We start from the raw sequence: 26,000 nt of genomic DNA, 5'->3' as shown, positions 1-26,000 counted from the left end.
ATGTGTGCAACAATTATGTTAAAATAATATAAACTATAGCATTAGCATAGCAATAATTAGTATAACATTATTAATTATAATTTCATGATTTGTTAACATAAAAAAACCTAATTAATTATCAATTAACCATTTATTAATGATGGTTATTATTTAGTGTTACTGCAATAAGCTATCGTTTAGCTACCTAGAGCACAATCACCTCCTACATCCTTTGTTTTGCAACCATCCCTGAATCCCAGCTGTTCTGCGATCACCTGCCACAATCCATCTTTAAATTTGCATCTCTGTATTATTTGATTTGTCGTGAAGTGCTTTGTGCAGGGAGACAAATGAACAAAGTGAAACAGCTTATCAGATGGCATTTTGGATTATGACGGTTGCACTTATGATGGCTCCGAGTGGTCAAACAACTCTGACGGATGCGGCAAAAAAAACGCAGAAAATCTGAAAACTTTCATGACAGACGAAAGTTTCGGGGTGGATGTGCGACCGACACAACAAGAGGTCGCATTTACTTTTAAACGTGCAACAATTTTGGACAGAAAATACAGACTTTAGTACAAAGGCCTTTAGTGTAGCTGCTCACCTGGGACTGACCTGACAGAGCCATTACACCTGGCAACATAGCACACAGGGTCACGCAACAACAAGGTGAGAATGGTCGTTAAATCTTCCAGTTTCTCACAGCCTCTGGAGATGGTACGCCGTGATCCCAGTCAGAGGTACAGAAGTATAGTACAGTTACGTGTTGCTGCAAAATGAATATGCTTTCCAGTCAAGTCAAAAGTCAGTCTCACATATGCTTTATTGATTACATTTCAAATTTAAAACAGTAAGGAGGTACAGTGATTTTATTGGATGGCGATAAAGCCAGAGAACATCACACACAGCCTGAATGAGAGCGTTGTTTGCTACAGTACTCTATGTATCACACAGCTTATAAGAAAAAATATGACCTCTAGGTGAGAGCTGCAGGGTGTGCAGAAGATGTGCTGCGTTTTGAAAATGAACGAGTGTGCGAAAAACAGAAAAAAAACAAGGACAGTATGTGGCATGTACCGTACAGGAGAATATGTTTTCTCATGAGACATATGGCGGCACCAGCTGGAGTTGTGATATTGTCGCTGTGATAAGTGGCTTTATTCTCAGCTCACTTCCTTTTGTTTCTCACTTTTATTGGATTGCTCCCTTGCTTCCTCTTCACCCCATGTTTATTTCTGCCATTTCTCTTTAGTGCTGCCTGGAAATTTCCCTCCTCTTATGTTGTGTACGTACTCGCGCCGACGCACACGGGCATGAACAGTAACTAAATACAAAACAAGAGGAATTCATAGATCATTCGAATCAAATTCATTTCTTTCTGTGTTATAAAGGTCACAGCAGTAATCAAAAATAAATGGATTTTTATTAAGTTTCATAAAATGTTTACATTTCAAACAACAGAGCATCCCCGTTTATCTGCATGTGTGTGTTTTCTGAGTCCAATCCTGACTCTATGACACACCAATGTGTATGAAGCATGAGAGGAGAAATATGTATACGGAATAAACCCCTGTGATAAAAACAAAACAAAACTGGTTTTCTGTGATAAGGCTGAAAGCTGAATAAAGCTAAAATAAGCTGAAAAACAAAAGGTTAAAAGAATGAGAACTAACACGTCTGAATCAATTCAAACGCAGCCCACGTAATCTAACCCTAAACTAACATTACGTTCTTAAACTAGAGTTTTCGTTCATTCGCTGAGCCTTCACTGCCTCACACGAGTGACAAGCTGACATGTGGTTTATTGTTGCAGTAAAGTTACTGTAAAGCAGTTGCATTTTTAAAAAGGCGTTTAAATCTGAAATATTGCCAGATAGGCTAAAATCCTTCGCCACCGTCCGTCAATCTGACTCCTGCTACTCTGTGCTGAGACTCCGTACGCAGTAGACACTTTCACTTTATAATCGTAGCGTCCATTGTCCAACTATGTATTGATAAAAAAAAAAAAAATGATGAACATGGGCGCTGAAAACGCAAAACCGAACTAAATGGGTATATTTCTATTTTTAAAAAATCTAAATGACGGTGGGGGCGTTGGGCAAGTAATGTAATCTGTGTATCCCCGGACACCGTGTAACACCGGTAACACCGCAAGCCGAGCTATTACAGATCTAATCTTGACTTTTTTCAAACCATAGTCCATATTTGGGAATATGGTGAGAGGCAAGGTTGATTCTTATCTCTCTATTTGCATCTAATATTAGACTAACAGAAGACTTGAGTTTAGACTTCAATTAGATCTTCAATTCAAGCACATACCGGTAATCATGAAGTAAAATAATATTAACAACAACAACAAAAATCATATGTACGGCATGACTCAATTAGATTCTGATGAAACCTAATTGCAAATTTTGATACATCCTGAAATGCAAATGAAAAAAAAAAAAAAATAGAATCCACAGATCTTGTGTTCAATCTGGATCGACTTGGACGAGTTGTAACCACAGAACATCGATGTGAAGCCTTTTACAAGCGGTCCCAAGAGAGAGGACTCAGAAGGCAGAATAAAGAGAGTCAAGAAAGACTCCGCCTCGGTAAAGACCACGCAAAATGCATCTACTGCAGATCCAGAGAACCACATAAACGTTTCTCCACACGGTGTGTATTTAACTTGGTGGGAAGCGTACTTCAAACCCCCACTGTGACAAAAAAAAACTCCAAATCCAACTATCAGAGGCTTTTGTGTGTCATATTCATGACAACTTTGTCCTGTTAAAGAAAAATGTATCTCTCAAAGTGTCATTGATGAAATATTCAGCGTACAAATAGGGATACCAGGTTGCTTTCTTAGTCTTTTTGAATACAAGATTGAAGTATTCCATCAAACAAGGTGTTCCTCCTCCACAACACGGCGCCGACTACAAATGTCAGAGCTGTTAAGAGAACACTCGGTGAATATCGAATGAGATGGAGAAAAAAAAAAAAGGCAAGAAAGAGAGTGAAAACCACAGGAAATTAAAACCAAACTAATCCTTCTTAAATCTACTACACCCCTGTGACTGAGTGGGTGTCGAGGAACTTCAGATCGTGGTTTGTCGGCTGAAGAGGTCGAGGGTCACGGCCGAGAGGAACGCCGGGATGCTCTTCTGGTGATGCAGGTGAAGGGCCACCATCTCCCCCAGTGTTTTGGAGAACTCGGTCTCCATGAGCTGCATGCTTCCATTGGAGCCCTGCAAACACAAACACACAGTCAGCGAATGACAACACACTATAGACGGCTTTCTGGTATGTAATGGAAAATTACATTGTATGTAATGATGTCTCTTTATGCAACAGTGGAAAGTTACTGTCTGGGTGCTCTTCGTCTCATGTAGTGGGAAAGAGTGTTGACTTTTACTGGGACACTGTCTGAGTAAAACAACTCCTTTCCTCACAGTCCCTGTTGTAGATTTCTATACAGTCACATTGTAATAATCTCCTGCGGAGCACTCTTCTGCAGACTTTGTGCAACTCTGTATAACCAGTGCCTCTTCTTGCAAGAATAAAATACAACAAAGACATTTCATCTGTTTGGGATCTTGATTTCAACGTTCATTAGGACTCATCTTGGAATACTGAAAGAATTTCCATTACAATTTGGCGTTGTGGGCAGGATCCCGTGGAAGATCGTCCTGAGACGACGGGAGATCGGTGACTGATCATCCAGGAGAAACCTCCTGCCTGTACCTTTACAAGTTTAGAGACGACAGGACCGATCCCCAGCGACTCTGGACCGTCTCTACTGGGATCCAAAGGACCCGATTCAGTCCAACAAATCAACTATTAACCGGGTGAGACATTTCATCTGTTTGGGATCTTGATTTCAACGTTCATTAGGACTCATCTTGGAATACTGAAAGAATTTCCATTACAATTATACAAACATTACTGCGTGCGTGCGCATTCAGGGGGGCAGAAACGCGTTGGCAGCCATTGTAATTAACGTAGATTTTGCATTGTTTGTTTGGAGACTTGTATTTTGATCTTGTTATTAGTACAACCAGCCACACTGCAGCTCTTTGTATGTCGGGCAGGCGAACATCAACATTAGACCCCTGACAGCTAACGTTAGCGGTTAGCCCTCAGTCAGAAACACAACGCCAAAAGTCAATACAGTATTGCTGATATGTACGATTTAAACATTAGACTACCAGAAGTCTTCCGTTCAAAATGTGATGTTACGGCATACCGGAGTGAGCTTCCCAACCGCTGTAGTCGCGTAACGTTAAAACAATTTAGAGCCGTAACTAAATCTTTCATCACTTTTAAGTTTTAAGGCATAGTCGCTAAATATATATAAACATTTCTTTAGCGTGTGTGTCGATCACCCTGTTGATGATCTGTTCATTTTTATTGATCTGTGGAGCATGACAGCTCGCCATGACCAGCTGCTGCTTTTCTAGGTGTGTGGTGTGACTAGAATGCTTTTGCCCATCAGGCCTGGATCCATAATCTCCTTCAGCTTTTTGAGACACGTGATCCCTTCGGAATATTAAACATTTTCACACAACAACTCCTCGTCATCTCGGTTTTGGAGCTCAGCTTCGCTCCGCTAGAAATGCCGTGCTTTGCTCTGCCTCCTAGCTGCGCGCGCATCTCTGTGATGACATTGAACAGAAACCCGTCTGTATCAAACTAGAAGACCTGGGTTTCCCCACTACATCCATCTCCAGAGAAAAACTTTCAAAGTGAAGCAAGATCACTAAAAGTTGTTATTGTCTACAGGGGATTGTCAAGTGTGTGTGTGTACATGTGTACATGTGTGTGTGTGTGTGTGTGTGTGTGTATGTCGTACGCATTCACAGCAGGGTGAAGGTGTCTAAGTCTGTGTGGATTAATTAAAAGGAATGAGGAGCAGCTCGGGGCGATGGAGTGAAGGAGAAAGGGATGAGAGAGAGAAACGAGGGATGAAGTAATTAAAGCATCGCAGGGATGGAGGAAGGTAGCGAGGAGCAGAGTCCCATGACATGCAGGGAAGATATTGAGACGTCGTAGGAAATGTCCTGAGTCAATGTGTGTAAGAGACACAGATCTTTATTTGACAAGTATCATGAGAAGGCTCATAAAACAGATGGCGAAGGGGAAATACTCGGAAAAAGAAATTAAATAAGGAACTTAGGAGGTTTCGCAGATTAAATACGGCATTACATTATTTCCCACATGGACACTTTTTTTTTTTAACTCAAAGTCAAACTAAATGTTCACAGTGTGATTTGGAGCTAAATAACTTTTCCAAAAAATTATGATTTAAAAAAAACAATCCTACTTGAGCTCATCATTATTATGTGAAAATTGAACAGACTTTACCAATAAGACCTTGGAAAGTAGTGCTGATGCAAAAAAAAGAAAAAGTAAATCCTACTTGATAAACCAATTAGTGTGCTTCCTCACACACAACAGGCTGAGGTGAACTCAGCTGTTCACTTCTGTGTGAACAGCGACAAATCTCTACGGGGTGAGAGGAGAGGATAACTGAACTAATGACATTTGCTAGCTGACTGCACAATGCTAAACCGAGGCTAAATGCTGTACGCAGAGTGCTGGAGGGAACACAGATAGAATGACACGTGCTGTTCTTTAACCAAATGTACATAAATGCACCAACATTAGTTTATAGTCAACGCTGACTACACGCTAGCAAGCTGTTGATGGATTTTTGTTTTCATCTTCACTTCAAAAAGACGTAATCTGGTTCATCTGGTTGGTAGAAATCCCATTAAATAACAGCTTAGTTGGTTCATTCTGCTTTAGTGGAGTCTTCTCACATAGTCATTTAACACTAAATCCACTTTTTTTTTAGTTAGAAAATCATACGTACAGTCAGTTTATCATACCATCCATTCAGTACGGTTCCAGTCTAGAGGGTTTATTGCACCAACGGTTTCTTTCTATGCCTCTTTCTACAGAAAATCAAGTATGTATGCCTTTTATCCCAAAGTATAAGGCAACATCCAGAGAGCAACCACTGGTTCTGAAAAGTGAAGCCAATGGGGAAGTACCTTAAACTTGCATTTCTTTGTAACAGCCAGCAGGGGGCGACTCCTCTGGTTGCAAAAAGATGTCAGATTGTATAGAAGTCTATGAGAAAATCAACAAACAAATAGACGATTAAGCAGGGTATGCTTTAGGGCGTGGCTACCTTGTGATTGACAGGTCGCTACCACTGCGTCCGGTCTGGGAGTTGTCCGTGTTTTCATCTTATAACTTTAACCCTTTCACAGTGTGTTTTCAGTTCATAAAAGTTAATTATAACATTTTCGTCGTCTAAAAATGTCTCATTCAACGTGCGGTTGTACTCAGCTCCACCCTCTCGTGTCACCTCTGGTTGCAAAATAACAAGATAGCGACGGCCAAAATGCCGGACTCGAGGCTTCAAAACGGCAGTCCACAAACCAATGGGTGACGTCACGCTGACTACGTCCTAGGGCTGCACAATTAATCGAATATTAATCATGATTTTGGCTTCCCACAATTAAATGTGCATGCGATATTAACTTCTTAAAATGTGTGCTATACTCGAAGAAAACTCTGCTGCATATCAAATAAAGCGCTTCCTAAACTAACTTTTGGGGAGCTGTCATGCCGCTGCGCTCACACCGTACAGCAGCAGCCTGTGAAAAACTGAATCCAAAAACGCACTGAATGCAGGTGAAGATAAAAATTATTTTAAGTCTTATTGCAAAGATTTGTATTAGCGGGAATGTAGCACAACATGGAAGTGAAAGCTGTGCTCTGTTTATGTGAAAGTGCAGTAAAAATATTTTGTACCTAAAATCAATTATTATATTATATTATTATAATTCTGATAAATAATCGTCGACTCAATATTGATCAAAATAAATCGTATTTTGGCCATAATTGTGCTGCCCTACTACGTCCACTTCTTATATACAGACTATGGCAACGTCACATTCACTCTGAGGAGGGCAATGCCACCACTATCAAGACTTTTGCATATGTGGAGGAGGTGTGTTCAAGCTAATATAGAGGTATAAGTGGCTCTTTAATAACATTATTTTGTTTCATACTTGCTAGCGAGTTGTATGGTATGACCCTAGTGGCATTGATTCTTCTTCTTATTCAGTATTTATTGACAACGGGCCCTTTTTGATAGCACACAGTCAAGAGGCTGGAGAGAGGAAATTAGGGAGAGACAGAGGATGACACGCAACGAAGGTCTCCAGCCGGATTCGTTGCGGTTATGTGGTAAGCACCTTACATTACTAGGCCACCGTGACACACAACCATACTGGTATTTTCAAGATTAAATGTGTTCTCCTGTCTTTAATTGGGCCATTATCAAAAAGTTATGAAAAATTAAAAGAATCTTTCATTTCAAAAAGAACTTGCTTCCTCTGAGTGAGACGTACGAACAGATGGGGAGGTGGGAAAAAAAAAAAAAAGTTTTCTATTAGGTTTTGCAAATTAAATGTTTTTCCAGGTCCCATTATTCAAAGCATCTCCAATAATCAGCTTCATAATTTTGAGTATGACTACTGTGACTTTGTAACAATAGTGATTGTCATGCCAGGGACGTTTCTCATTTATAAAAGAAAGTTTCTCTTACCCTACCACAATAGCATCTACATTCAGCCGGTTATCCATCTGCTATTTTTGGAACTGCTTCTTTAAAAAGGAGCTTTGACAGAAGTCCCATAATTCAAAGCATCTGCAACAATCTGCATCATAAGAGTATAGGACTACTGTGACTTTAGTTGACTGATATACAGCACATACACAGATCTGATCCCGATCTCACGAAGTTACCTTGTGATGATGTGTGTAATAATGTTTATCTCTTCATTGTGTTATCTTTCCCTCTTGACCTGCTGCATCCAGATAGTCTTACATTGCAGAGTAAAGTCTATAACAATAGTGATTGTCATGCCAGGGATGTTTCTCCCATTGACAGAAGTCCCATAATTCAAAGCATCTCCAATAGCCTGCTTCATAAGTTTGAGTATGACTACTGTGTCTTTAGTAGTGACTTTCTCAATCAATCTCTTGACGTATCTCAATAAAATGTTGCAAAATGGACCAACTTCAACAAACAAAACACATTCAACACTGAGAACCGTCTCACGCAGACACATTACGCTGACTTATAAAACGGCCACAGAAACCCTCACAGCAACATGCTTCTGGTCACCTCTTGAAACATTTCTCCTTAGATGTGGTGGTGAATTCATTCTAAATCAATCTTTACTACACTGGCCTGGCCACTGCAGCGAGGACAAACCAAAGGCTTTTCTAATCCCACCAGCTTTCTCATGACTACTTTCCATCGCTCTAAGTGCCTCACTCGGTGGCTTTATTTCCCTGACAGTCCCTGGTGTTTTCTTTCTGAAAGCTATGCCATATCCTCAGGCTGCTGCTCTCATCACAGGCGCTCACACAAACACGTGTGTGCACACGGCTCTACAACCTGCTGGGGCTCTGGCAACATGGGACACATACATCAAAGGAAAACACTGTGACCAGTTACCATGGAGATCGCAATGTCTGAAACACCTTCTGCCGAAGTTTGTCCTCAGAGCAGACGTTGTGTTTGTGTGTGTGTGTGTGTGTGTGTGTGTGTGGGTGGGTGGGTGGGTGGGTGAGACACAGTGGACAAGTTGATGGAGGCCTATGGGAGCTGAGGACGGTGAGGACTCCCACAGTTAGTCGGAAAAACTAAGTTAACAGCCTCATTCTCTTGAGAAACACTAGTGCCCCCATATAACATGTAGATTTCAAGTGGCCAAAGCGCACGCCCGCACGCCCGCAGGCACGCACGCCCGCGCGCACGCCCGCACGCACGCACGCACGCACGCACGGGCGCATGTCATCCATCCATCCATCCATCCATCCATCCATCCATCCATCCATCCATCCATCCATCCATCCATCCACTGTAATAGTTGAGGCCTTTCAGTCTGGAACATCATATTCTACAGACTTAAGAAAACACTTATGTTTGGTACAGATCTACGCAAAAATCACACCACAATCATTTTCATATGTTTTTCAATGAAAATAAGAACAATGATAAATGGTAAAATGGTAAAATTATAAGCCATATCGCAATAGCAATATCAGTCAAAATAATTGCAATTAGATATTTTTCTAAATCGTTCAGCCCTGCTGAACACTGGTAATCAGAGCTCACAAGACATTTCCACTGAGACTAGTCTTCCTCGTGTGACAGGGAGTGAGAGCAGTATACCGTCTACCAGAAGAAACAAGGACAGCACAACAACTCAATCATTTGGTGACACTTAATGTGCAAAGCCTTCACACTAACATCCCACACGGTGAAGGTTTTGACTCAGCCTCATCATGTTTTCCAACCGCCGTCCATCTTTCGTACAACGCCAGCAGACACTGAGTGCATTTCTGGCTCTTCTTAACAATTTATTCTTTCACATGTGTAATTTTCTTCAGTCTAGAGACACTGCAATCGGCAGTAAAGTGGTACCAAATTACATGTTTTTACACGTCTATTTGAAGATAATAATATAGATGTGAATGTTACAAAGATTGCTTTGGACAACGTGTATATTTCACTGTATTTACTGTATGTGTTTTTCCCTTCTAAAGTTGATGTACATTGATATTATACGGTCAAGGTAAGCTACAGTCCAGCTCTCAAGTACTCATAAATGTATCAGAAAAGAGATTGACACAACCTTTAATGACAAGTTTCTAGTGAGAAGAAAAATATCTGATGTAACACTGGAAACAGAGCAGGAGTTTCACCGGTGGCCAGGGCGGTTGTGGCCCTGATGCCCTTCTGAGAAACGTATGCCCATCGGCCTCAGTGGCCTTGATGCCCCCGACCAATTTCGCCGTTTTCTCTTCTGCCTCTTTCCTGTCAATACATTTTTTTAGACACCAGTGTCTTTTGTTGAGATTCTGCATTCATATTGGGCAACATGAAGTGAAACGCTGCGCACATAACCAGTGGTGGGTTTGATTTCAAGCCTGGTATGAACCGCTGGAAAACCGGGTTATTTATGGCGATAGCTTGACACCGAGCACATCTGGAGCTGGACACTGTAAACAATGCATGCAATTCCACCAGACGTGCCGCAGCGTGTTTCAGAAGCGGCACAGAAGTGTCTCTCTGCTCTGCTCCGCTAAAAAATATGCGCCTAGTTTATTTTTGGCGAAGCCGCGGCGCGTTGTACCGTGTCTCCTTCACTGGTTAGAGGGAATGCACCTAAAATCACCCCTTTGTAGTCTTTCAAGCAGCAGAAAAAAATGCGAGCGTCCTACTAACAGGCACTGTATGTGAAATATAGATACAAAAAAAAATGATGAGGATGAATGTATTTTTAACAACTAAAACACAGCCATGGATAATTCATGTCGTTCATAACAGGACTTTCAACTGTATTAATTGTCTGTACGCTACAGCACAACAAAGTAGGAAATAACAATACAACACAAACAACTTACAAATATTGGTAATTCGTAAAGAGCAACAAATTATTTTGCGAAATAAACTTTTTTATTAATTTTTACTGAGTTATATTATGTATTAAAAAATTAAATCATCCTTAACCCCTAAGTTGAATTCATTGGACATAAAATCATCGTTTTATTTGATGGCCTTGCCGTCCTGCCACTTGGCCTTTGTGCCCTCACATAATTGACAGCACCAAAGGCCAAGAGGCCTTGCCCCTAACATGATGGAATTCCAGGCCTGTCCTGAAAGCACCTATTCGTAGAGGAGAATCATTGGCTATCTGAAATATTCTACCTTAACACTCCGATATACAGCACGTAAATAATCTGATCTGATCTCACAAAGTTACCCGGTGATGAAGTGTGTAATAATGTTGCGTCTCAAACCTGCTGCATCCAGATAGTTTTACATTGCAGAGTAAAGACTACAATAATAGTGATTGTCATGATTGACGTTTCACATTGTTAAAAGAATGGTTCTCCTACTCTACCATAATAACATCATCTACATTCAGCCAGGTGTCCATGGAAAGAAAATACAGTTACACCACACAGTGTATCACGGGTAAATGTGCTGTGTTTCTGTGTCCGAGTGTAAAAATAATAATGTTTTCCTTTGTTTTTGAGTAATCAAACTAGAGGTATTAAAAGCTGAAGAGAAGAGGGATGACATTAACATACAGTAACAGTGTTTGTCATGAGGGCAAAAGAACAGGTTGAAAAAAAAAAGAAATTATTCTTGAACTGATTGACAGTTGCTACACAAATATAAGTGCATAATTCGATTTAATGAATAAATTAATGAAATTAGCATGCTTGTTCTGGTAATGTTTCACAGAGGGCTCATACCTGGCTGTCTAAATGGCAGTAATTTTAGCTGTACTTATATTGGCTAATCTGCCTAATGAAGTACTCAGCACTAACGTTGTGATTCTGTTCACGTACGGTGAAACATCTTGCGCTGGAGTACAGATGGAGTGGTTGAGTCATTCAGTAACACTTTACTCTCCCGTATCTCTTTCCTTATGCACGGAAAAAAATTCAAATCAAGTTAATAAAATGTCAGGAGAGTCTTTTTTTCAAATCAGCCTTATTCAAATATTGACCTTATCAATGCTTATTTGCATATTCACGCTTCTTTAAAAGGTGTTCTGAACAATATCTGACCTTTATGAAAACAACAAGGTGCTGTTTATATTTGAAAACAACTGGATTTCCCTCATTCAGCGGAGCGAGTGAGATGCAAGGTGAGGTTGTGATAATAACCAGCACCACAGTCTCCTCCTACAGGGTGACACCAGCCTCATCCAGACACATAAAAACAGACAGAGATGGAAGAAAACTTGTATTTGTTTCCACAGGATCAGGGGGTAAGAATCTAAGAAGGACAGAGCTCAACAATGGAGAGAAGGAGTGTTACCCCATTCATCCCCTCTTTTCATTTGTCTATCCAATTAAAGGAAATCAATACTTTCTGGCTTGAGATGCAGGGCGGGGCTTTATAGTGACCTCATCCAACCAAGGAGCTGCATGCTGCCTGAATGACAATCATGCTCCTCTCCCAAAGTAGACAGTGTCAGAGTAAAGGTGCACACCCACGCCCTCACACAGTTACCCTGAAACACATGAAAGACAAACAAAGCAGAAACAAACGACTGAGGCCTCGTTCTTCCTGTCAATGCAAAGATAAGAGGCAAGGCTACATGTTGCTATCTTCAAGACCTTGAAATAAGCTTTGCCTCTACCTTTCCTGAAATTGTATTTGTTCTTAATTTTACGTAAAGCTGGGGTAGGCAGTTTATTTTTGTCATCACAGGGCAAAAACTCCATGATAACCATTCAGTCAATTGTAATTCAAGTGATCTAAGAGAAAAACTAGACTTCTGCACCTCCTCATGGCTCTGTCTTCAGGCTCTAGATAATCTAGCCTGTGACGGGAGACTTTGGCCAATCACAGGTCATTTCAGAGAAAGCTGTTCTAGTTGGCTGTTCTAGAAAAACAGATGCACGTGCACGTCCCTTCAGACGGTGAAAACCTGATTCCACAGTGGAATAACCTGCAGGAGAAGTTGCTATTCTAGCACTGGCAACAGCTGCCTACACTTCAAAGCGACCCAAAGAAGGACGACAGATTTATCAAAAAGAGTCTGACAATATCGGCGAAGTGTTGGAGAGAAAATGTTGCTAACAGTTTAGCCGTCTGCTAGCCTCACGGCTACGATGAAAAGTTATTCCTAATTTGTATGTGTTTGCCTACGAATGTCCAGCAACATGTGACGCATGTGTACGGCCTGAATTCTTTCAGCTCTACTTGTTATTTTGGTGAAAATTTGGGTTTTGAATAGACGTCACTTGGCTGACCATTCAGTGATTCTGTTAACAAGTGCAAACTAATTGCTCAATGGAAATGTGCAGTAATTACAGAATTATGATGAATAAACTCTTATAATTAAAAGGATAGCTGTGGTGATATTCTAAACTTTTCTTATTGTCAACAAATCTTCTGAAAGGTCCAAAACCAACGATGAGCTGATCTGACTAACAAGTATTTCCTGTGAAGAGAAATCTGCTGCTGAAAATAGTCTTTCTACAAAAATGAAATTACCCATGACCCATTGTGACCCATTTTTACAAAGAATTATGTCTTCAGTAGTAACCGGCTGACAGCCAAAGACAGGCTGGGAAGTCAGGAAAGTATTGAGAAATGGACGCTTTGTTGGTGTTGGTCTTTTAATGGGATTTGTTAACAATGAGAAAAAATGTAGCAATGCCACCCTAAGAACTTTAGCTATTAGATGGATTTACAGAAGCATCAAAAGCCAAAAATGAAAACTTAATGGAACTGTAACAAATAGATTCTCTGATTCAAGATATTTAAATGTGAATATTTTCGGGATTCTTTACTCCTCTATGACAGAAAACTGAATATCTTTGAGTTGTGGACAAAACAAGACATTTGAGGACGTCATCTTGGGCTTTGGGAAACACTAATCAACATTTTTCACAATTTTCTGATATTTCATAGACCAAACAACTCATCTATTATTCGAGAAAATAATCAACAGATTAATCAACAATGAAAATAATCGTTAGTTGCAGCCCTAACCTGTAGTGTTTAATTTGAAAAGTACCACACCAAAACACAGCGCCGTTACACACAATCATCCACGTCACTTTTAATCATCACATCCTCACAAAGAACACCAGATTGATACCAAATAACCACACAGACTTCTGCACACATCCGACTGGCCGGTTAGTTTAACTCTCAATTTAATTTCTACCAATCCATTCGTCAATCTTTGCCCACTCTGTCTCTCTCTCTCTTCCCCGTCTGCCGCCCGCTGCACATCGAAAACTCACAGGGTTGTCAGGGGCAACAGCCATGCATGTCATGGCCCTCTTTCCAATTTGTCTAGATAAAGTGGTGTTTCATTTTTAATTCTTAAAATACATTTTTCATTGTGGTATGATGTGATACGGCTGAATTGTGGTTGTAATTGTTTTAACTTAATTTAGTTTTCATTTATTTAATTTAATAGGGGTGAGTCAACCAAGAGTTTTTTGTCTCTCTCTCGGGATAGTCATAGGGGAAATGAACTGATGCCATCAGATTAATGACTTTAATATTGCTTCTTTCACCTCTTTATTTGAAATTACATTATTGTATGTAAATGTAACCAAAGTTGATTAAGTGCAACCTTATTAATCACATCAGTATAACAGACTGTACAAGCTTTCATTGTGCTAATTTGGATAATCTCACATCACCCACAGAAAACTCTTCAATCAATTCAACTTTAACAGGAAAATCAGCTTTTGGAAGCATATTTTGTTTTATCATATTGTTGCCGTGTGACTCTGTTCTGTCCCCCTGACAACAAATGGATTTTTTTACTTGGAAAAGCTGCATTCTCATTTCCTTTTGATGAGCCGTTTCTATTATGTGTAACTGTGACTGGTGAGACAAGTAATGTGACTGGCTGAACAGATAATGATTAATCACCACTCTCCTACAATTTATATTTTAACTCTCCCAGCTCTTTATGCCTTAAGACAGCTTCACAGTCCCTACAGACGTGACACACTACTTTGCAACTGTTCTGTTAAAACAGAGGCCTCAGACTGTCGATCTGACAGATGGGTCTATATTGAGGTGGTGACATGCAGTTCACAGATCAGTTGACCCCTGTCTACGCTCTCCACCGCTAATGAGGGGACTTCTCTTCTCTCCTCCCTCTGCTGCATAGATTATCTCAGTGATGCAGCAGAGATGCATTGAAATTCAAAAATATGTAATTCTCATTTACACTTTTGCCTCTTTTCAGATCCCACCTTCACCCACCTCTACTCCACCACACCACACACACACAACACTGCCCCACCACCAACAGCAGCATCAACAACAACAACAAACAATCCCACTGCATAGCATAGCTGCTGATTGGTGGGGGTGAAAAAACAGAAAGGAAATTAATTGAATAATCAGAAATATGCAGATGAATAGCTTTCAATTTAAATGCAGATTTTGGCATTTTTCTGCAGTCAGGAGGAGGATGTCAGAGAGAGAGAGAGAGAGAGAGAGAGAGAGAGAGAGAGAGAGAGAAGAGCTCCATCAAAAATAATTAAATCAGCAGCAATTCTATCCATATTTATATTCTAATCAGCTTTTTGTTTACTGTTTTTAAAGCGGTTCATGTGTCTGCACAGTAAATAACTAATGACTACATACATCTAACAGGAACCTATTTTTTTAGTGGCTTACTGAACGACTGATGAACCTGATTCTCACATCCATAAATACATAAAACATGGAATTAGTTATAGTTGTCAATATAACATACCTTGAAACTTAAGATGGTCAAATAACTCATAACTCTTTTGGTTACTTTTAAATTCTCTTATCTCTGCCTTAACTTCAATTTCTGAGCATTACCATAAAGCTAGAGAAATGTTTGCATTTATAACTTAAAGGAGCAGTGTGTAGGATCTGGCGGCATCTAGTTGTGAGGTTTCAGATTTCAACCAACTTAAATTTCTCCTGTGTGCCAAAGATGTAGAGAACTATGGTGGCTGACGCGAATACGTGAAAATGTGAATGTCCCTATCTAGAGCCAGTGTTTAGTTTGTCCGTTCTGGGCTACTGTAGAAACATGGCGTCCGGCTCCGTGAAGAGGAACTGCTCCGTATGTAGATATCAACGGCTCATTCTAAGCTAACAAAAACAAAACAATTCTTATTTTCAGGTGATTATATACAAGGAAAACTTATTATATTCCATTCCTACCAAGAGATCCCCCTAAATGTTACACAGTGTTCCTTTAATACTTGTTAACCATGGTGGTGACATAATTAATTAATACATTAATCAAAGACCTTCATATTTCATACTTCCGCTTATTGTACTTATGTGTTTGTATTACTGCATTTACTCAATACATTAAGGTATTCACATTCTGTTTTTGTTCACACATGTGGGGGAACTCCTTGCCCACCTTCACTCCACATTTGGGATCAATCACAGTTTTCATTATGAAATTACATGAGCTCATGTGTATCATCTCCCATTCGGCCTGGCTTTAATTTGTTCTTCTTTTGTATGGGTTGTGTCACAATATCTGTTAATTTTACCACTTTTGCAGTAAAATATTTTTATACAATAATCCATTTCATCTGTAGGAGACCTAAGAGAATATGACAAACATAGCTGTGCTTTGTTCTACTTCTGGTAGGGGTATCTCAGGATTTTGGCTTCCTTCCCACTAGCCTATAAGCTCCCAGAAATGCTATGAATAACTGTTAATTGCTTCCTTGTTGGTGTTAAACTGTATATTTATCATAGTATTTCCCCTTCCCCTTTTGGTTTTGAATCATTTTATCACAAAGAGGAAAACTCCAAATATGCGATACGGCTCTGCCCTGTATGTCACCTTTGAAGTGTGATTGACAGGTCATTAATCAGCTAGTTAAAGTCGCGAAAATGACAGTGTGCTGACCTCTGTGTTGTATTAAACAAAGCCTGGACCATTGCAGAAGAAACCAACCCAATAGGCTGGACTTTTCACCATTAAAATTCTGAGCAACATATTCAACCTATTTCTATGCAGTGCGATTTTCAGCCAGAGCTCAATAGAAAACATGATATGCAGTATGCAATTCAGATAGGACTCCAAACAAAAACAAACCGGGCCGGTAAACAAGATTTAGTCATTGGAATTTGAGAAGCTCAGCAATAGGTGAGTTTTTCCTAAACAAACTGTGAATTTGCAGTAACACTATTTGTTAACATATTATGCAAGTTTTGGGCAGAAGTGCTGCAGACTGTTGGAATCGCTAAGCTAATGCATGCATGCATGTCTTTACCTCACATACACATACACACAGTGAAGAACTGTCTAGACTGTTTGTCCATTTATTCATGGATTTGGTGTACTGTATGTGACACATTAATCTGATATATCAGGCGTACTGCTACTGTGCAAACAGTTTGTTTAAATGAGCTGTGTGTAGGATCTGGTGGTATCTTGAGGTGAGGTTGCAGCTTGCAAACAAATGAAGCCTCTCCCATGTGCCAAACGTTTAGGAGAACTACACTGGCCGACGCAAAAAAAGAGAGTTGTAAGAGTAGCGTAGGTCATTTGGAGCAGAGCTAGTGCATAGAGTCTGTGTGTGTGTGTGTGTGTGTGTGTGCGTGGGAGGTGAATGGTGAAGCACGAGAGAGAGAGAGTGGTGGTGACGGCAGCAAGTAACGTTATCGCCTCTGGCCCAAGCAGGAAAAGGTTTGTCTGGTCTGGGCTAATGTAGAAACATGGCGGTACAACATGACGGACTTCATGAAGAGGACCCGCTCCCTATGTAGATATAAACGGCTAATTCTAAGGTAACAAAAACACACTGGTCCTTTAAGGGAACTTTACATTTGATTACATGTTGGGTTGAACCCTTTGAGGCTACTCTAGTATATTTTGAGTGAATTTGCATATAACACAAAAACAGCCCTATATTACATCCTCATTTTTAGACTTTGTTGAGAAAATATGAAGAAAACAGTTATGATTTTTGAACAGTTATTTGATGTTATGTGTTACTTCAGCTGCAGTACATCACATGTACAGTATACGTAGACTTAAAAAAACACAATCTTTAATCAAATTAAACTTAAATAGTCTTCTATAAACCCTGTCTGTGTGTCAAAGTGTTGTTTTTTGGGCAATGAGATTAGGTGGCTAATTACAAGTCTTGGTAGCAAACACAAATACTCAGAGGAAGCTCATAAGATAGGTGACGTTTTACTGTATTGTATCATCTGTGCACAGAGAATATTTACAGCAGTGTCGCTACAAACATTGTCGCTACTATGATACAGATGTGCACCCTTTGCACTCCTCATATCTTTACTTACTATGCTTACTTACATGTACTGAGGGGAAAGTGAAGAAAAAACTTTAAAAAAGTAGCACGATGAACCGCTTAAAAAAATAAAATAAAAAAAGATCAAAAACATGCTGCAGCCGAACCAGAGATATCGTCTTTTATTCAATGCATTCTTCTTCATTCTTAAAAGCTAGTGCCTGACATTACCCACAATGGAACTGACCACCAACACTTGGATCGGAGATTCGGGTATGTTATCCTAGTAGCGGCTAATGTAGCCTCGAGGCGGTAGCCTCAAGCAGAGATGAGCAGCGAGCTACACAGGTTTGGTAAACAGTTCTTTCTGACTCCACACACCCGACTTTCAAATGTGTAGCCCTCAGTTATCAGACTTCACGCAGCTCCCTCTGGAGCCACAAAAGGCTTTATACACATATGCAGTAGTACTCCTGTAAACACACTTTGATGTTCCCCTTTAGAAAATATCAATAACATCCATTCACTCTTCAGTACACGACCCAACCAAGTCCATGAGATCATGTGCACGTGCAAGCCGATTTCGATACAGTCAAACTAAAAGCTGGCCCACACTAACAGATTCAATTCATGAACCACAAGACTGGCCACTAAAAAATAAAGGAAATCTCGCAAAATATCTCACGCACAAGACACAACTTTGTACTGAAAATTCACAAAGGATGGATGGATGAAGTCATGGAGACAAAACACTTGCGTTGTTGCCCCAAATTAACAAGCTGGTCCTCCATTTCTGAGTCCATCTTACTACTTTATGCTTCACATTTTGCATTAGCTCATGCATTAGCCACGGCGGTTGTTGTCCTTCCTTCTTCAGTCAGCTTGGATCTCAATTGGCTATTGTTATTCCCCACATGACTGTCCTCTGGGTTCCCCACACACAACAGAATCCCATTGTAAATATTGAACATGTTTAATATTTATGATTTGAAATCGGTGTGGCAAGGATGGACTTCCGAGCTGATCGGGAGATGTAAAAGAAACACTATTAACAAACATCACACCAAGAATATCTGGAAAGATAATCCTTAGAAACATAAAAAAAATCAGAGCTTTGCTGACGATAGTCGGGAGGGGGGAATCAGGCCCCTTATCGTCTTGATTCTCGTGTAGTGTGTACCCGACATAACTCTAAATTGATTGACTTAACTATGTTAAGTGATGAACTGATAAAGAGTTATGAAGACCACATTAATGTGTGAACCACTGTGAGTATGTGACAGAGCTGTAGAGGCCTTCCTCCACTCAGGAATAGTCACAACCTCAGGTGGACTTATGTGTGGGTCTGTATCATGTTACCATGGAGACAGCAGACGTATGTTCTGAACATCGACCAGAGGAGCCAGACAAGCACACGCACACACGCACACGCACACACACACACACACACACACACACACACACACACACACACACACACACACACACACACACACACACACACACACACACACACACACACACACACACCCGGAGGGCAAACAGGACAGGAAACTGTCAGGAGAAATCAGAGTCAACAGTCTTTTCTTTCTCTGGGATTTTAACTCCAAGATTTCTCTCTGAAGGTTTAAACACATAAAGTCAAATCCACGGAAGATATGGTTAATTTATTCACTCTTGTATTCCCATCAGCCTTTGTGTTTACTGTTTATTAGTGCTTTGCTCATGTTTATCTTCATAGCCATCAGCGATACATCAGTGAGTGTTTTGTTTCAGTCAGTGAGCAAAGTGAGATTCAGTCCCAGCAAGCCTCCTTTCTCTTCCCAAAATATTTAAAACACCCACTCATCTATCCTTTTTAGTTGTTTTTTTGTATTGCTCTCAACTACACACACACACATGAAGAGATCATGCATGCAAAGACATTTTAGATGACTAAAAACAACGTATTATAGGATTGCAAGACAAGATTGATCTTAATGTTATTTCAGTAATAGAGGTCAAATATCATGTATGCATGAGACGATAAAAATAAATAAATAAATAAAAAAAACAGGTGTCGACCAATACCAAGTAGTATAGAAACTTCTCCAGGCAAACCATACATGCATTCGATCCGTATTGTACACAGATCTAAAAAAATAAAAGACTATTTGTATGGTTTTGCCGATCACCATAAGCGTTCTTCAATTTAATGTGACGTGTGATTATCCCACTACCGCAGCAGCTACAACACATACGGTCTGTGGTGCGGTGAAGTCGAGCGTGGTGTATTTGACAGCGTTGGCAGTCCAGCGTGCCGTCATGCCACCATAATGTTCAAAAGTGTGGCTATACTACATGCCTATGGCATCTGATAAAAATAAATGCAGCAGTGGTGGCATTTTACGGATGCAACTGAATGCCTCCATTCACATGATTGGTATCGATTATAGACTGCATATAAGAAGTGGACGTAGTCACCGTAACGGCACCAGTTGGTTTGTGGACTGCTGATTTGAAGCCTCGAGTGTGGCACTTTGAAGGTAACCATCTTGGTTTTTGCAGCAGAAGTGACATGAGAGGGTGGAGCTAAGTACAACCGAACACTGAATAAGACGTTTTTAGGGGACCAAAAAGGTTAAAATTAACTTTGATGAATTGAAAACACACTGTGAAAGGGTTAAAGTTTCAAGACAAAAGTCCGTGCTTTTGTCAATCACAAGGTAGCCACGCCCTAAAGCATCCCCTGCTTTATGGTCTATTTGACTCTAAATGGGATCATGATTTACTAAATGAACATCATGCTGTATTGAAGAAGACTTGAAACTAGCGATTGAGACCATAAACTCACGTTTACAATGTTTACTGAGGTAATAAATCAAGAGAGAAGTAGGGTCATATTCTCATAGACTTCTATACAGTCTGACTTCTTTTTGCAACCAGAGGAGTCGCCCCCTGCTGGCTATTAGAAAGAATGCAAGTTTAAGGCACTTCAGCATTGGCTTCACTTTTTAAACCCGGAGGTTGCCGCCTAGTATCAAACAAAGTAGAATCAAATGAAGTACTCTATTGGTAACGGTAACACCTTAAGGGTACAGGTATTGGTATCGGTACTGGTATCGTCATTTTTTAAACAATACCCAGCCCTAGTAATAATACAAAACCCATTTTGAACAGGGAAAAACTTCAGATAAACATACATTACACACAAACATTGATCCACAAACAATGGCTCAGTGATATTAACAAAAATGTATAACTGCACTGGTCTTCAGTCTGCATCATGACCTCGTTTGATATGATTCATCTAAAAATAGACCACAGTGCTCCAGCAACAGTTGCATTATCTTCCCAGAATGAGTACAGTTGTTTTTTTCGTTTAAATCTTTTGAGAGTTACATGAGATAGGAAAAGCAACATGTTGGCATAACCCTGATTATAAATAGGACGGTTCTCTAACTGTCCTCCTTTTTAAAATCAGCTGTATTGATTTTTTTTTTTACACCCTACTGGCTGCTGTCAATAGTGTTGTTGTGGTGCTCTAACTGCCATTCGTTTTAAAATGAGCTCACTCATTCCCCTTTACTCTCTAGTCAATAAAAAAATGGTTAAAGTAGAAAACACCTTTATTGGCCCTTATCATTTTAAGTAGCTGCCAAACAGCCTGCTAGAAATAACCCTCTAACACTCTAGTGGCATTAAATCTGATTGGTCAGAAAATGAGAGAGGGAACAGGCTTATCGTAGGGTGAGAAAGAGAGACACCATAAGCCTTTTTTGGCCCGCCTGGGTCACATTGCTCCAGCTGCTGACCGCTCCCATGGCTCGAGTCTTATTGGCCCTGTCGCCAGCGGCAACCCTGACAGTCGAGCTGTGTTTCAAAGTTATTTTAAAATTAAGCTACAACCGATAAATGACTCGACCATCCAAGCAGTGATGGCTTACACTCTGTCTGACACACACACACACAAGCACTCACAGGCAAACACACATTAGTGTGGCGTTAATCATTCCCAAGTGGCTGATAAAGCAAAGACAGGTCATTAAGACTCAACAGAGTTCATAAACTGTACTTTATTAACTGTCCTCTTCCTTCTCCCACTCACAGACACAAATGATTTGGCGTTTTTTCGAAACCATCGCCATTTCTTAAACGTTCTGCTCTGTCTCCGCATCAACTACCCTCCATTCATTCTTTCCTTCCCCTCCATCTCTCTCTGGTCTAGAGGGGTGACAGTTAATTGGGAGTGTGTGTTAATGAGCCGGCCCTGAGATTCTATCTTCTCCTTTCATTAGAAGAGAGTGTCAAGGAAGTGAAGGAAGAGTGAGAGGGAGGAAAGGAAGGAACGAAAGACAAAAAAGAAAAAAGGCAGAGAAGTCAATCGGTCGATAGAGAACATCTAGAAGTTTTTCGTCGCTGCTGTGGAGAACACAGCTCTGTGTGTTTGTTGTTTTGTTAATGAGCTAATCAATAGCAGAGGTGTGTACGCTCAGCAGTGGGTCTGCTTTGGGAGATTACTTACACAGACACACAACTTGTATGACTTGTTCATCTACAATGTGCCTCTGTTGTTTTTGTTTTTTTAACTATTCTGACTCAACTAAAGTTGCTCCACTGAAGTTTCTCTATTTCAAGTCTTTATCTGGCAGATGAGTCATTTGAGCTACTACCTGTCTCTTGTCAGCATTACTGTATGATGAAAATAAAGTACTGTTATTCTAATACATTAGAGCAGTCATTCCCAGAGACTGGGACCCACAGGTGGGTGAATATCTACAGTACACCTTTGAGCCACCTGAACGTTCCTATTGTTCTGAGAATTGCAGCCAAATTATAACAATGAATCTAATATGAAAGGCAAGCGTACATTCGGTTTGTTTTACTTATGAGTAGGGCCGGGACGATACGCCTATCTCCCAATTCTGAATGTATTGTGATTTTTTAAGTATTGCAGTTCGATATTACGATTTCTGTTAACTTCTTTAACACTAGACCATGGGAAAAAGTTGAATCATACATTTCTAGGGACTTTTACTTCACAAACGAGTGGTATTTTCTTTTTAATCTATAAGGTATATGTACAGTATGTTTTATACTCCTGGTGAATATAATCCAATCAATCTTATTTCCATATATGTATTTTGCATAAACAGTTCCCTTAACACCTTATTTTGAAAACCAGACGTAGTTGTGATGGAATAATTGATACACAAGTTAATTTAGGAAGGAAGAGGTCCCGGAGCTGATGATGTCTTACAAAGAAGGTTTTTTGAAGCTTGATAAAAGGAGCAAATGTCAGGTCTCCACATTGAGGTGCTCTCTCCGTGAAGGCCTCACAACTCCGCCCTTCCTCCCTGGTGCTCAGTGTCTTACCCCTTATCATGTTTTGACTTACTCCGTTCCTCTGGCATCTCTGACCCTGGTTGCCCCAGCGACTGGCTCTACGGTCTCCACTACAGACACAGCTGTACAGATAACGGCGGCTCCTCTAGACAGGACTCCAACCCAATAATGTCAACAGAGGGACACTCTGACAAACACTCTGACCTCCCGACCAAGAAGAGAGGAATTAATGGAAAATTCCATCACAGTAGTCACACGTGTATATTTCCGCCTAAATGCATGTATTTGGTCTCAATTATAAAGTATTTCACATGTGTATATGTTTTCAATAACACATGCATATAAAGAAGTTGTGATTTATCAAACATATTAACAGTATATCTCTTTGAAATTCGCTCTTCTCAAGATTTACAGATAAGGTCTATTGTGAATCGGGTTGCGATGGTTTGTCATTTTAAAAAGTGGGTCCCCAGAAAAAAGCTTTGGGAAACACTGCATTAGAGGAAATTAAAAGGAACAAATATTATATCTTGGGTCTGCAGAAATCTAATTATAGTGTGTGCAATAAAAAACTGCCAGTGAAGTCTTTACCCTGTAACGTCAGACTGACTTTTGGGAGTTTGCATTTATCTGAGCCTTTAAATGGGTAAATGTTGTACAGTGCAAGCAGTGTCTCCCTCTCCTTGAAACTTCTGGAAGAAATATGTTCAAATAACTCAGTCGCTCTGCACAGAGCTGAGGTGTTTATCTCGCTGATTAGCAGAGCCTCATAAATACCTAATCACTGATGCTAATCAGCCCTCTCACCTAGGGGTGAGCCAAAAATATAAATTACACACATGTCAGGCTAACACACACAACCATTTTCTGCACACTTTCCCTATCTAAATAATTCTGGCATCAAAGCCATTTTAACATAACATTGCATTCATCCATTATTAATTGACAAACAGCGTTTATCCACATAAACTAGCTATGACTAAGAAGCTTTTGCACCGTACTGGTTCTTGTTTGCAACACTATAAAAGACCCACACTGTTACAGTCGACTTTGACACCCATAACTTTTGATCTCCTACCGCTCAAACACATTTAAACTTCTGATTTTATTCTGTAAAAACAACAGCATGGAGGTGCCAACATAATTGGACTCCTTTTGACTTTGAAGTCTACAAATGTATGTAAAATTCAAAACATGTTATGGTAAAAGCTGGGGGTGTTTATCAGAAAATTAAGCTAATAAGTAACTTTAAACATGACTAACAGTCTATGTTTATCATATCATTATGTTAAAATGCATACATGCAATCATTTAGCATGTCAGCCTACTACAGTATGTTAGCACTAATGACTAAGAAATTCAGCCATTATTTACAGGGGGTTGAATTGAAGTTAGGATATTGAAGTTACGATATCAGTAATAATTGTTTGGTTGTACATTTAGATTTAATCGCTTACGTCTTTGGTGATGTTGTTAAAGCTGTACATGTTTTCCTTGTTTCTAATATTCCATAATGTATCTTAAAGGATAACTTTGGTATTTTTCAACTTAGACCTTCTATTTTTCCATGTTTTTGTGTCTGACTGACTAATAGCAACAACAATGTTATCCTATTGGGGCAAGCTGGCACCGTCATTTACGTCCACTAAAAGTGCTCGTTTTTTCCATGACAGACTCTGATTGTTATTATAAGTGTCTGACATTATGGAAAGAGTCTCCTCAAGGAGAAGTCTCGTTCTGAAATCTGGCAAGGTGACGTCTTGCCGGAAGACAACGGTGGGATAGTGGAATACATGGTGGAAACACGAGTGCCAGCCGGGCAGAGTTTGTTGTGTTGGAGTACAGAAAGTGTAGCTTAGTGTTATCTAAAAGATTTACAATCATTCCTGTTCTCCTCTGGTTGTAGCTTGTTCAAAGTGAGAATTTTCTGTTTTTTCATATCATTGTAAATTGAATATCTTGGGGTTTTGGACTGAGTTTTGGACAAAACATTTCATTTAATGACTTTAATTTAAAGGTCTTTGGCTTTAGGCAATTGTGAGCAGCATTTCCTGAATTTTATCTACAATTTATAGATTAAACGACTATGGACTAACCAAGGAAATAATCAGCAGATTAATCAATAACTAGAATTACCACCTTGCGGTTGTATGCCTCCCCCAGACAATCAAGTTGCAGTTTACATCCATGTCTGTCCAAAATGTCATCACTTCATCATTTTATCCAATTAGTCATTTGGGTGAAATTGTCATAATTAGCTAGGGCAGGGCGATATGGAGGAAATCAAATATCAACAATGTTTTTGGCCAATCACCTCGATATCAACACTGCAAAGATATTGCATGGTTGACTTTTACATAATATTCACAAAATATTTACAAGATGAGATTTTTGATAAATAATCATCAGTAATGAGGATATATTGACTAAGTGAGTAAAGGCAAATAATAGATCAGCCAGAACAGTCTGGTAAGTTCAGAAAATGACATCCCTTTAAAACCAGGAAAAGACAACACTATGCCATCCTACTATATCCCGATTTCCATAATCTATGAGACGATATCTAGTCTCGTATCACAATATTGATATAATATCAATATATTGCCCAGCCCTATAATTAGCGAATTAATTCTTGAGTTATGGCCAAAAATGTGTTTTGTTAAGTCAAAATTGACCCTGACCTTTGACCACCAAATTCAAATTAGTTAATTATTGAGTCCAAGTGGACGTTTGTGCCAAATTTGAAGAAATTCCCTCCAGGCGTTCCAGAGATTTCGCGATCACGAGAATGGTACGGATGGATGGACAGACAACCCAAAAACAACGCCTCCGGCCACAGCTGTCACCTGCCT

General features: G+C 39.9%; 1 protein-coding gene across 1 annotated transcript in view; it reads right to left on the bottom strand.

Moving 5' to 3' along the window:
• Positions 1-787: 787 nt before the first annotated feature.
• Positions 788-26,000, bottom strand: part of mad1l1 (mitotic arrest deficient 1 like 1) — a 69,990-nt gene continuing 44,777 nt past the window's right edge. Inside the window, exon 17 of the mRNA XM_074629732.1 lies at positions 788-3,215. Within this exon, the coding sequence (XP_074485833.1) occupies positions 3,066-3,215 (150 nt within the window). The 3' untranslated portion in view covers positions 788-3,065. The remainder of the gene's footprint in view (positions 3,216-26,000) is intronic.

The sequence above is a fragment of the Sebastes fasciatus genome, chromosome 3 (genome assembly GCF_043250625.1).
Source record: "Sebastes fasciatus isolate fSebFas1 chromosome 3, fSebFas1.pri, whole genome shotgun sequence".
Lineage (NCBI taxonomy): Eukaryota > Metazoa > Chordata > Actinopteri > Perciformes > Sebastidae > Sebastes > Sebastes fasciatus.
This window is presented reverse-complemented; position numbering and strand designations above follow the sequence as displayed.